The sequence below is a fragment of the Eumetopias jubatus genome, unplaced genomic scaffold (assembly GCF_037043125.1).
Source record: "Eumetopias jubatus isolate StellerSeaLion01/CBP00866 unplaced genomic scaffold, mEumJub1_p1.0 scaffold_13, whole genome shotgun sequence".
Classification (NCBI taxonomy): Eukaryota; Metazoa; Chordata; class Mammalia; order Carnivora; family Otariidae; genus Eumetopias; species Eumetopias jubatus.
In genome coordinates this window covers 92,726,949-92,739,489 of record NW_028274819.1, presented here as the reverse complement: position 1 = coordinate 92,739,489, position 12,541 = coordinate 92,726,949, and the positions used below count along the sequence as shown (strand labels likewise).

The following is a 12,541-nucleotide window of genomic DNA, read 5'->3' as shown; positions in this document are numbered from 1 at the left end:
TAAAGATCATTTATTTAATATAATTATCTGATGACACCAAATTATTTATTTGGAAATATCACCCAGGCCCTATACCTACCATCGTTTTATGCTTGTTTATATAAGGTGATCTGAGATGAAAGTATTGGGAATGTTGAATTGTATAATTTGCACTGAGATTCCATGATTATATTATAAATGTAGGACCAAGTGCCAAGATTTATTTTCTGGTTAGGCAGTGCCTCACTTACTATCAGATGCCTTTCCAGTTCTTCTCTTGTACTTGAATTTTGGAGGCAGCGAGCTTATTTTCATTTCCTGTTCTTCTTTCAGGATGCGAAGGTCATGTCATGGTGGGATTATGGCTACCAGATTACGGCTATGGCGAATCGGACAATTTTAGTGGACAATAACACATGGAATAATACCCATATTTCTCGAGTAGGGCAGGTAAAGTGAAGGGATCATTTGAGTGTTTGGCACACAGGATCTAGTGGGGAATATTTCTCTCTGAGGGATCATATGACTTAGAATTTTGCTCTGAGAAATGTGCGTTTATTTTTCTAGGCAATGGCGTCCACAGAAGAAAAAGCCTATGAGATCATGAGGGAGCTTGATGTTAGCTATGTGCTGGTCATTTTTGGAGGCCTTACTGGGTATTCCTCTGATGGTATGTACTTGATTCTAACTATAGGTCAGAGATTCTAAGAAAACTACACGAATCTCCTATTTTTCTGGTCTTTTTTTTTTTCAATAATATCAACATACTTTCTTGGTTGGGAAAGTTCCTAAGTATTTGCAACTTCAGGGTTTATATGTTTGGATTTTTTTTTGGCAACAAGTAAGAGGTAAAAGTAAATAATTCTCATATAGGTATGGCATGCTGTAATTGTCTAAAGACCTAGGAGTAGTTCCACACCAGTAAGCAAAGAACATAAAGCTTAGCTGAACCTACTGTGGTGTTCATTTCACAGTATATATAAATCGAATAAACAAAAAGTAATAGCAAAGTAAAATACAATGTGAAAAAAAAGAACATAAGGCATCTGAAAATGAACTTAAGAATTAGCATTTCTAGTGGGTTTAAGCCATAGATTCATATGCCAGTTTAAAATGTTTCATATTTGTGTGTGTGTGTGTGTGTGGCATATGTTACCATGTTCCCTACGATTAATAGCAAAACCATGGTTTTTTTTTTTTTTAAGATTTTATTTATTTATTTGACAGAGAGAGACACAGCGAGAGCAGGAACACAAGCAGGGGGAGTGGAAGAGGGAGAAGCAGGCTTCCTGCGGAGCAGGGAGCCCAATGTGGGACTCGATCCCAGGACTCTGGGATCATGACCTGAGCCGAAGGCAGATGCTTAACGACTGAGCCACCCAGGCACCCGCAAAACCATGTTTTTAGAAGACTTGTCAAAATGTGGTTCTCTGCCTTAAAAAAACTTTTTTTTTTTTTTAATTTTATTTATTTATTTGACAGAGAGAGACACGGCGAGAGAGGGAACACAAGCAGGGGGAGTGGGGGAGGGAGAAGCAGGCTTCCGGTGGAGCAAGGAGCCCGATGCAGGGCTTGATCCCAGGACCCTGGGATGATGACCTGAGTCAAAGGCAGACGCTTAACAACTGAGCCACCCAGGCGCCCCTACCTTAAAAAAATTTTTAAAAAACTGAAGCAATACCTTATTTTTACTTGAAAATGTGAAACACTTTTGAAGGTTTATAATAAAAAGTGGTAGATACTACCCAGTCCCCAAGACTAAATTCCCTATGATACCAGTTTCCAGAGGCAATTATTTCTTCAGTTGTTCCTTTTAGTACTTATGTTCTTATTTCTAAAAATATGTATATTCCCTATTCATTGATCATTTTATTTATTTATTTATTTATTTATTAAAGATTTTATTTTTTTGTTAGAGCATGGGCAAGAGAGAGTGAGCGAGAGAGAGTGAGCAAGGGTACAAGCAGGGGGAGCTGCAGGCAGAGGGAGAAGCAGGCTCCCCACTGAGCAAGGAGCCTGATGCGGGACTCGATCCCAGGACCCTGGGATCATGACCTGAGCTGAAGGCAGACGCTTAACCAACTGAGCCACCCAGGCGTCCCTCATTGATCATTTTAGATATGCCATATCAGCTTATAATTGTAGAGAAGAAATTTTGTCCTTTTTATCACTCCCCACTTCCTCCTTTTCCTCTTGATTCTTCTTAGTGGGGTCAATTTTTAATTTTTGGTTAAATCCAGATAAAGTATTTTCAAAATCGTGACTATGTAAACATTCATTGCTGAGTCAGCCAGTATACCATGGTTACATTCTTACCTAAAATAACTTTTGTTTTCCTGCAATTAATAACTACCTCATATTTTTTTCTTAATTTTCTTTGAATATATGACTGCTTCTTAGAGATGTTTAAATTTTAGATTATATGTCTCTATATATAGTACATATAAAGTGCCAAGTATAAAGTTAGAAGACTGGTTTCCATGTGTGTCTTGTACAAGCAGAGGAAGAATGATGATGGCAAGGGCGTGTGTCCACAGACTTAAACTTTCACGATTGTACCAGCACTGTTTGTGTATAATCATTTATAGGTTTTTCTAGTAGTCACAATTAGCCAAATACTACAGAAAAGTATTTGTGTATGTATATATGTATATGTATTTTTATATATATGAATGTATACATTATATGTATTAGAAAGAGATAATTTCTCAAAATCTTAGCAGTAACCACTTTCAGTCAGTCAACCTTTTATTGCCTACAACGGTGCACAGAAGAAGTATGTTTAATGCTGGCATAAAAATGAATGTCATTATTTGGATTACATTGTAGTTTTTTTCTGTGAAATTAAGGAAAGTAGCATGTGAGACACCTGACAAAGTAACTTAACATTAAAAGAAAGTGCTAAGATGAAGAGGTTTCAATTGTACAAATATTTTTAAAAATTTTTTTAAAAGATTTTATTTATTCATTTGAGACACAGAGATAGAGAGCATGAGCACAGGGAGAGGCAGAGGTAGAGGGAGGAGCAGGCTCCCCGCCGAACCAGGAGCCTGATGTGGGGCTTGATCCCAGGACCCTGGAATCATGACCCAAGCTGAAGGCAGATGCCCAACCATCTGAGCCACCCAGGTGCCCCAATATTTTTTTTTAAAGATTTTATTTATTTATTTGACAGAGAGAGATATAGCTAGAGAGGGAACACAAACGGGGAGTGGGAGAGGGAGAAGCAGGCTTCCCACAGAGCAGGGAGCCTGATCCCAACCTGGGCGGAAGGCAGACACTTAACGACTGAGCCACCCAGGTGCCCCTCAATTGTACACATTTTTTAAGTGAACTTTGCATTGAACATTTTTAAAAATGCAGATTTGTAAGCATATAGCATGATCAGTTTCCACAAGGGGAGCGTATCCATGTAACTAGCGCCCAGATCAAGAAACAGAACATTACCAGTGTCCTAGAATTCTTCTTCATACATCCTGCATCTGCCCCCCCCAATCTTCTAAGGGTGACCACTGTCTTGGCTTCTAATGCCATTTGTTTGTTTTTTAAACAGATTTATTGAAGCATTTTAACATATTGTACACTGTGTATATTTAAAATCTGTAATTTGGTAAGTTTTGACATTAATACATACCTACCTGGGTAGTTTTGCCTGTTTTTGAATTTTATAAATGCAGTAGTATCGTATGTACCCTTTGTTTCTGGCTTGTTTGGTCAGTATTGTGTTTGTAAGATTCATTCATGTTGCAGGTCATAATAATTTCTTAATTCTCAGGGCACCTGAGTGGCTCAGTTGGTTAGGCGTCAGCCTTCTGCTCAGGTCATGATCCTGGAGTCCCGAGATTGAGTCCCACATTGCATTCTCTGCTTGGCAGGGAGTCTGCTTCTCCCTCTGCCCTTCATCCTGCTCTGTCTCTCTAATAAATAAATAAGATTTTTTTTAAAGATTTTATTTATTTATTTGACAGAGAGACACAGCGAGAGAGGGAACACAAGCAGGGGGAGTGGGAGAGGGAGAAGCAGGCTTCCCACGGAGCAGGGAGCTTAATTCTCATTCCTGTGTAGTATTCCATTGTGTGAATATAGCATAATATATGCATTTTATTTTTTATTTTAAAGATTTTATTTATTTATTTGACAGAGAGACACCGTGAAAGAGGGAACACAAGCAGGGGGAGTGGGAGAGGGAGAAGCAGGCTTCCCGCTGAGCAGAGAGTCCGATGTGGGGCTTGATCCCAGAACCCTGGGATCATGACCTGAGCTGAAGGCAGATGCTCAAGGACTGAGCCACCCAGGTGCCCCTATTTTTTATTTTTTTTGAAGATTTTATTTATTTATTTGAGCGAGAGAGAGAGAGAGAGAGCACAAGCTGGGGTGGGGGAGAAGCAGAGAGAGAAGCAGACTCCTGGCTGAGCAGGGAGCCCAATATTGGGTTCAATCCCAGGACCCTGGGATTATGACCTGAGCTGAAGGCAGATGCTTAACCAGCTGAGCCACCCAGGTGCCCCAATGTATGCGTTTTAGTGTTGATGGGTTCAGTTTGGGGCTGTCACAAATGATGCTCTTACGAACATTATCGTGCTTGTCTTCTGGTGAACATATATATAATGTTAATAATGGAATTGCTAGTTTGGAAGGAATGTATGTGTTCAGCTTTAATAGGTACTGGCAAAGAGATTTCTAAAGTGGTAGTACCAATTTACATTCCTGCCAACAGTATTGTTGGTTGTTCTGTATTCTTGCCTAACTCTTGGTATTACAAATCTTTTTCATTTGTGTCTGTATGTGGTGGTAATACAGATGTTCTAATGAAGATGGAGAAACTGTTCCCTCATAATCACTTGGTTATGTAGGACTATAAAAATGTGACAATCAGAGATTTAGTTAGGTCAAATTGATGCCTAATTGTGAGAATGATAGCATAGGTTAAGTTTATGTAAAGAAAGACTCAGACAGAACACCTTAACAGAGAAAAGCTTTCTTTGGACATTGTGCTATGTTTTTGAATTGTTGCAAGAGTAGTGATTGGACAATTTCTCTGATCTATATATGGAAGCTAGACTTAAAAAAAAAAATAAGATAACCACTGAATAAAGAACACTCATTATCTAAATTTATGAAAACATGCATGTGAAAATCATGAAAGAAGTATTGTTTAATTTTCTCATATTGAATTTATTTCTCAAGTTCAAATGATTAGGCTTCATTAGTTGGAATTCTGAAAAACTCAAGAGGTATTGTATGATGAAAAGGAGTGAACCCAAAATCCAGAGGTTGTTGCTATTATTGTTATTTAAACATGGTAACATTCCAGGTGGTGCCTTTTGTGAATACTTTTTAACATTTTAAAAGTAGCTTCTCCCTCCCTTCCTCCCTCCCTTTTTCTCCCTTCCTGCCTCCCTCTCTCTCTCCCCCTTTCAGTCTTTTACAAACACACACAGACACATGGACAAATGTGCCCCAGAACAGCTACTGGTATTGCCTTGATGGCTAATCCTCTCTTCCCCCCTGCCCTAACTCATTTTCAGTCATTATTCTTGCCTCTCCTGAGTCTATTAGAAAAAAAAACCACCACATCATGGGGCATCTGGGTGGCTCAATCGGTTAAGTGTCTGCCTTTGGCTCAGGTCCTGAACCCAGGGTCCTGGAATTGAGCCCCACATCGGGCTGCCTGCTCAGCGGGGAGACTGCTTCTCCGTCTCCCACTCTCCCTGCTTGCACTCTCTCTCTCTCTGTCAAATAAATAAAATCTTTTTTTTTTTAGGATTTTTTTAGATTTTATTTATTTATTTGACAGAGACACAGCAAGAGAGGGAACACTAGCAGGGGGAGTGGGAGAGGGAGAAGCAGGCTTCCCGCTGAGCAGGCAGCCTGATGTGGGGCTCAATCCCGGGACCCTAGGATCCCGACCTGAGCTGAAGGCAGACGCTTTACTACAGCTACCCAGACACCCCAATAAATAAAATCTTTAAAAAATAAGATAAAATAACCACCACATCTCATCAAGTTGTATATGTTAAATATGTACAGCTTTTGGTATATCAATCATACTTCAATAAAGTGGTTTTTAAAAAGCACACACTGGGCGCCTGGGTGGCTCATTCGTTAAGCGTCTACCTTCGGCTCAGGTCATGATCCCAGGGTCCTGGGATAAAGCCCCGCATCGGGCTCCCTGCTTGGTCGGGAGCCTGCTTCTCCCTTAACCTACTCCCTCTGCTTGTGTTCCTTCTCTTGCTGTGTCTCTCTCTCTCAAATAAATAAATAAAATCTTTAAAAAGAAATAAAAATGCACACAAAATTTTTGCCCTGAAGATGATTCTAAAATGTTGTGAGCATTTTTTAAAAAAGATTTTATTTATTGGGTGCCTGGGCGGCTCAGTTGTTAAGTGTCTGCCTTCAGCTCAGGTCATGATCCCAGGTTCCTGGAATCCAGCCCCCCATCGGGCTCCCTGCTCCATGGGAAGCCTGCTTCTCCCTCTCCCACTCTCCCTGCTTGTGTTCCCTCTCTCAGTGTCTCTCTCTCTCTATCAAATAAATAAATAAAATTAAAAAAAAAGATTTTATTTATTTGAGAGAGAGACAGAGCACAAGCAGGGAGAGGGGCAGAGGGAGAAGAACAAGCAGACTCCCCACTTAGCGGGGAGCCCCAACAAAGGGCTCAATCCCAGGACCCTGAGATCATGCCAGCCAAGTTAGATGCTTCACTGACTGAGCCACCCAGGCACCCCTCTTGTGAGCATTTTTATGCTAAGTGGTACCAGTTCCAAAAACAACATTTTCTAAAGGGATTAACATGCATTTGGGTATAAAAATTGTATTGCATTTATTTATTTATTTATTTAATTTTTTAAGAAGATTTTATCTATTCATTTGAGAGAGAGTACAACAGGGGGAGTTGCAGAGGGGGAGGAAGAAGCAGGCTCAGCTAAGCCACCCAGGTGCCCCATGTACTGCTTTCTTTTTTAAAGTTTCATTATTTCATGGTCATATCTCATGTTTCTTAAATGTTCTTAATTTAAACTTCCTTGAGATGTTGCGTCATGGACAAGATTTTGCCTTTTTGCAAGTCATGTTTATTTCATGTTACTCATTTTCTATTAAATGCTTATACAGATCTAAAATAAAATATTTAGATCTGATGATAGTTCAGACTCTCTTGTCCGAGTTTGATACAACACTGCCCTTTAACTTTCCCCTTTTGTGTAGGCAACAGACTCTTTGAGTGGTGGCCTGTCCTTCATGCAGTTGCTGTTACTTTTTACTTCCCCTTCTTTTTTTTATTTGAAATTTTTAATAGGAAAGAAAATAAGTAAGGGATTTTATTTTGTTTTTCTAAAGATTTTATTTATTTATTTATTTGAGAGAGAGAGATAGTGAGAGAGAGCATGATGAGCAGGGGGGATATCTTTGATGATCCAGTAGACCAGGGGTCCATTAGACTGCAGCCATACCCATTCATTTCTGTATTATCTCTCTCCCCAGTTTTGAGATATAACTGACATTTGACATTATGTAAGCTTAAAGTTTACAACGTAATGATAAGTTTAGTCAATATTCGTCACCTCACATAGTTAATTTTTTTTTCTTGTGATGAGAATTTTTAAAATCTCTTTTAGCAACTTCAAATATATAATACAGTATTGTTAACTGTAATCATCATGTTGTATATTATGTGCCCAGAACTTAGTAATCTTATAACTAGAAGTTTATCACCTTTGACCACCTTCACCCAGTTGCCCCCAATCCCGCACCCCCAGCCTCTGGCAACCACAAAATCTGGCTTCTAAGTTTGGGTTTTTTTTTAAGATTCCACTTATAAGTGAGATCCTACAGTATTTGTTTTTCATTGTTCGACTTATTTCACTTAGCATAACGCTCTCAAGGCCCATCCATGTTGTTGCAAATGGCTGGATTTCCTTTTTATTTTATTTTTTTTCTATGGCTGGATGGTATTCCATGTTATATATGTGAGATAAATATATATAGTAGTTTTTAATTTTTTGAGGAACCTGCATACTGTTTTCTATAGTAGCTGTATCAACTTACATGCCCACCAACAGTGTATAAGCTTTCCCGTTTTTCCACATCCTTGGCAGCATTTGTTATCTCTTGTCTTTTCTAACAGGTATGAGGTGATATCTCACTGTGGTTTTGATTTGTATTTCCGTCATGATTAGTGATGTTGAGCACTTTTGCATGTACGTGTTGGCCATCTGAATATCTTTGGAAAAATGTCTATTAAGGTCCTTTTCCCATTTTTAATCAGATTATTTGGGGGTTTTGTTATTGAGTTCTATGAGTTCCTTATATATGTTGGCTATTAATCCCCTATGTTAATACATGGTTTGCAGATATTTTCTCCCATTCCATAGGTGGCCTTTTCATGTTGCTGATTGTTTCTTTTGCTGTGCACTCTTCCATTCTTACAGCTTATCAGGTTTTTGCTTCAGACATAACGTTCAGGAAGCTACAATCTCAGTACTCCAGACACTACACTACACGAGGAAAGCAGTATTATATATGGAATGCTTACTATGTGACAAATGGTATACGAAGTGCTATACATGCTCTTACTCATAACTCTGTTGTACATACTCTCCTTTTTCTATCTGAAGCTCAAGAGAGGTTAAGTAACTTGTTCAGGGTCATTCACCTAGCATTGGCAATGCTAGAATTCAAACCCTGGCTGTTTAGATCCAGAGTCTGTGTTCTTAAGCAGTGAGATATCCCCTGGAACCCTTCGCTGTAGTGCAGTAGGAACCTTTTTTCCTACAGATCCATAATACATTTTTTTTTTAAGATTTTATTTATTTGACAGAGAGAGACACAGCGAGAGAGGGAACACAAGCAGGGGGAGTGGAAGAGGGAAAAGCAGGCTTCCTGGCGATGCAGGGCTCGATCCCAGGACCCTGGGATCATGACCTGAGCTGAAGGCAGACGCTTAACGACTGAGCCACCCAGGCGCCCCCAGATCAATAATACTTTTTATACTAACCATCCATTTCCCTAACACTCATGGAGGAGATACAGAGAGTGACATTCTTAGAGAGAGAACCTGAGTTTCTGGTGGTGTCAGTATATATGGACCCTGGTAGTGTGTTTGACATAGAAATGTTGACTTCTCATAGATATGTTTTCGAGGTTTGTAACTTTACAACTGTAGGTCAAGAAGGTAGCATGTTAGTTCTGATAAAGTTGCTTTCTGGGTCTGTGCTGTCTGATAGAAATATAATGCGAGCCACATATATTGTTTTAAATTTCTATTAGTCACATCAAAATAAGTAAAAAGAAACAAGAAGTGAATTTTAATAATTTAACTGAATATATTCAAACATTATTTAACCAAAATATTTTACTCACTTCGTTTTGTTTTGGTTTTGGACTAAGTCTTAGAAATCCAGTGTGTACTTCATACTTAACAGCAAATCTTAATTTGGATTAGCCACCTTTTTTTTTTAATTTTTTTAATTTTTTTTTTAAGATTTTATTTATTTATTTGAGAGAGACGGAGAGAGAGCACATGAGAGGCGGGATGGTCAGAGGGAGAGGCAGACTCCCTGCTGAGCAGGGAGCCCGATGCGGGACTCGATCCCGGGACTCCAGGATCATGAACTGAGCCGAAGGCAGTCACTTAACCAGCTGAGCCACCCAGGCGCCTGCCACCTTTTTTTTTTTTAAAGAGAGGGAGGGAGGGAGACAGAGCACAAGCAGGGGGTGGGCAGCAGGAGAGGGAGAAGCAGACTCCCCACTGAGCAGGGAGCCCCACATGGGGCTCCATCCCGGGACTCCAAGATCATGACCTGAGCTGAAGGCAGATGCTTAACTGACTGAGCCACCCAGGCGCCCCTGAACTAGCCACCTTTCAAGTTTCAGTAGCTACAGGTGGCTAGTACGTATATACAGCTACTATACTGGACAGCTCAGACCAACTAATAACCTGGAAATAATTTCTGTTGTGACTTAAGTCTGGACCAATAGCACAGGCTTTCAGAAGTCTATAGGAAAAGTTGTAAATTTTGAGGGAAAAGTTTTGCCCCCACATTGTATTTCCTATTTTAAAAAATTAGACTTAAATAGTACCATTTCTCATTAGAAAAATATTTTGAGGGATTTTCTTAGAAATAGTGACTTTTTCAAAGGTCACATCACTGTGTCGTACACTTTAAACTAATATTGTATGTCAACTATACTTAAAAAAAAAGGAAATAAATAATAGCTTTCATTAGGTGATTTAGCTCTAGCAACCTTTGTGACACAGCTGTTCCCTTTCTGCTTTTCTGTAGACATCAACAAGTTTCTGTGGATGGTCCGGATTGGAGGGAGCACGGACACAGGCAGACATATTAAGGAACACGATTATTATACTCCAACCGGGGAGTTCCGTGTGGACCGGGAGGGTTCTCCGGTGCTGCTCAACTGCCTTATGTACAAGATGTGTTACTACCGCTTTGGACAGGTCTACACAGAAGCCAGTAGGTGACTCAATAACATCGGTAATAACAGTAAGAACAGTGATGCTAATACCTATAGTGTTTTTCATCTGCCAGGCACTGCTCTGAGTGCTTTACATCTATTAACTTGTTTGATCCTTACAACAACCCAAAACACAGATACTACTATTATTTCCATTTTATATATGAGGAATTTGAGGTACAAATCAGGTACTTACCTGCCCAAAGTCACATAACTAGTGGCAGAGTTAGGTTAAACTCAGGCAGTCTGGCTCTGGATTCTGTGATTTTACCCATTACATTTTATTGCCTCTCAGGAAAAGGTATTGCAGTGGAGAGAGGAATGAAAGGGGGATACAGTGATACAAAGGACTTTTCATTTCTTTAAATAAATGCCTGGAGACTAATCTGATTAGGTTAAGTCTTCTGATTTTAATTTCTTGGTATTGCATTAGGGACAATGCTTGAAATGGATGCAGGTCTGATTTCTGATGGGTTCTTCTCTGATTCATGGAGGGGTTACTAGTGTAACACAGAGGCCTCTAGGTAGCAGTCCTCGGGAATGAGGGGCTGGGAAATCAGCCCCCTGTCTTGTAGAAGAGGTAGCCTCCATGGACTTTGTCAAACATCAGCTTGGAGAGGACTTGAATCAGGTTAACACTTGATTTGTCCTAACTACCTGATGTCTTTTTGTGTAGGCCCTACTCTCTAAACAAACTTCAGGCTGAGAAGTAACATTCCAGTTAGTAGATGATTTACCAGATTGATTTCCTCTTAGGAAATCAGCACTGTAGAAAGAAGTGTTTCTCCCTTTTTTTGTCCCTTCTAGAGCGTCCACCAGGCTTTGACCGTGTCCGGAATGCTGAGATTGGGAATAAAGACTTTGAACTTGATGTCCTGGAGGAAGCATATACCACAGAACATTGGCTAGTCAGAATATATAAGGTGAGTAGATGCTACACTGAGAAAGCAACTCTCATGTTTGTGGATTGGTTCTAGTGCTAAAAAATGGGCCATATATTTCTAATATAGGGACATTTCTAATGTCAGAAAAGTAGCTTTTACAACTCAGAATGTTACTATTTTTATTTCAGATTGTTCTTCAAGAGTAGACACCCTAGTCTCCTGTCATTTTCGTTGCGGTTACAGTGATATTTTTCCAGTTGGGGTTGTACTTGATTTGTTGTCGTGATTTTCAGGCCTGGAGGGGAAAAAAAGAGAGAGAGAGAGAGAGAGAGTGTGTGTGTGTGTGTGTGTCTACGTGTGTGCATGTATATGTGCACATGTGTACGCTACATTTTCTTCTCTCCTACTGAAGAATTTATGGCATAGAGTCACACAGAAGTGTGTTATATCTCTTACATAAGAAAAGATTGAGAACCCTTGATTTTTTTGGCAGGTAGATCATTTATACTCCTCCTCAGAGGTACTCCAAAAGGCTAAGCAGAGATTAGCTAGTCTCAAACCAGTGCTCATTTAGTCACAAAGCCAAATCAGGCAGCAGACCCCAACTTAGTAAAGCTCTTCCAACTTGACCTGATTGTAAATATTAAAATGACATCTTTATGTTGCAGGTAAAGGACCTGGATAATCGAGGCTTGTCACGGACATAAATGTTATGTCCACCTCTGATATGCTTCGCACTGAGCGTCACATTTAGGACACTGAAGACGTTTTTTAAATATGCAGTTTATAAGAACAGAGCACGATGGGATTAGTATTGTCTGGAAGTTTTGCCCTGGGCAGTATGGGCTGGGCCAAATGGAATGATTTTTTATAATTCTGAGCAGGTTACCAAATGAAATGTCATGGCTTTACTTTGGTCAATTAAAGGGGGGACCTTTTTTTTTAAATGTGCCTTATTTGTTTTGACTTATGACTGATTTGAGAAAGGCAAAAAATTGTGCTGGGCTGATAGAAGGACGAAAAGTAAACCTCATCCATGCTTTTAGCTCCCTAAATGAGCCATGTGGGGGCATTCTGTCTTTCTCAAATCAGGAACACCATCAAGGACTAGCTCACATCCCACTTGTACAAACAGTTTTGTCATTTCAAAAATTGCAGCACCTAACACAATGCTTTGCATATAGTGGGTGCTCAGTAAACTTTTA

At 39.7% G+C, this 12,541-nt stretch overlaps 1 protein-coding gene across 1 annotated transcript in view; it reads left to right on the top strand.

Annotated features, from left to right (window-relative positions):
* Positions 1–12,283, top strand: part of STT3A (STT3 oligosaccharyltransferase complex catalytic subunit A) — a 29,821-nt gene extending 17,538 nt beyond the window's left edge. The window contains exons 14-18 of the mRNA XM_028125914.2: positions 313–429; positions 547–649; positions 10,263–10,451; positions 11,260–11,375; positions 12,005–12,283. Of these exons, the coding sequence (XP_027981715.1) occupies positions 313–429; positions 547–649; positions 10,263–10,451; positions 11,260–11,375; positions 12,005–12,043 (564 nt within the window). The 3' untranslated portion in view covers positions 12,044–12,283. The remainder of the gene's footprint in view (positions 1–312; positions 430–546; positions 650–10,262; positions 10,452–11,259; positions 11,376–12,004) is intronic.
* The last annotated feature ends 258 nt before the right edge of the window (positions 12,284–12,541 follow it).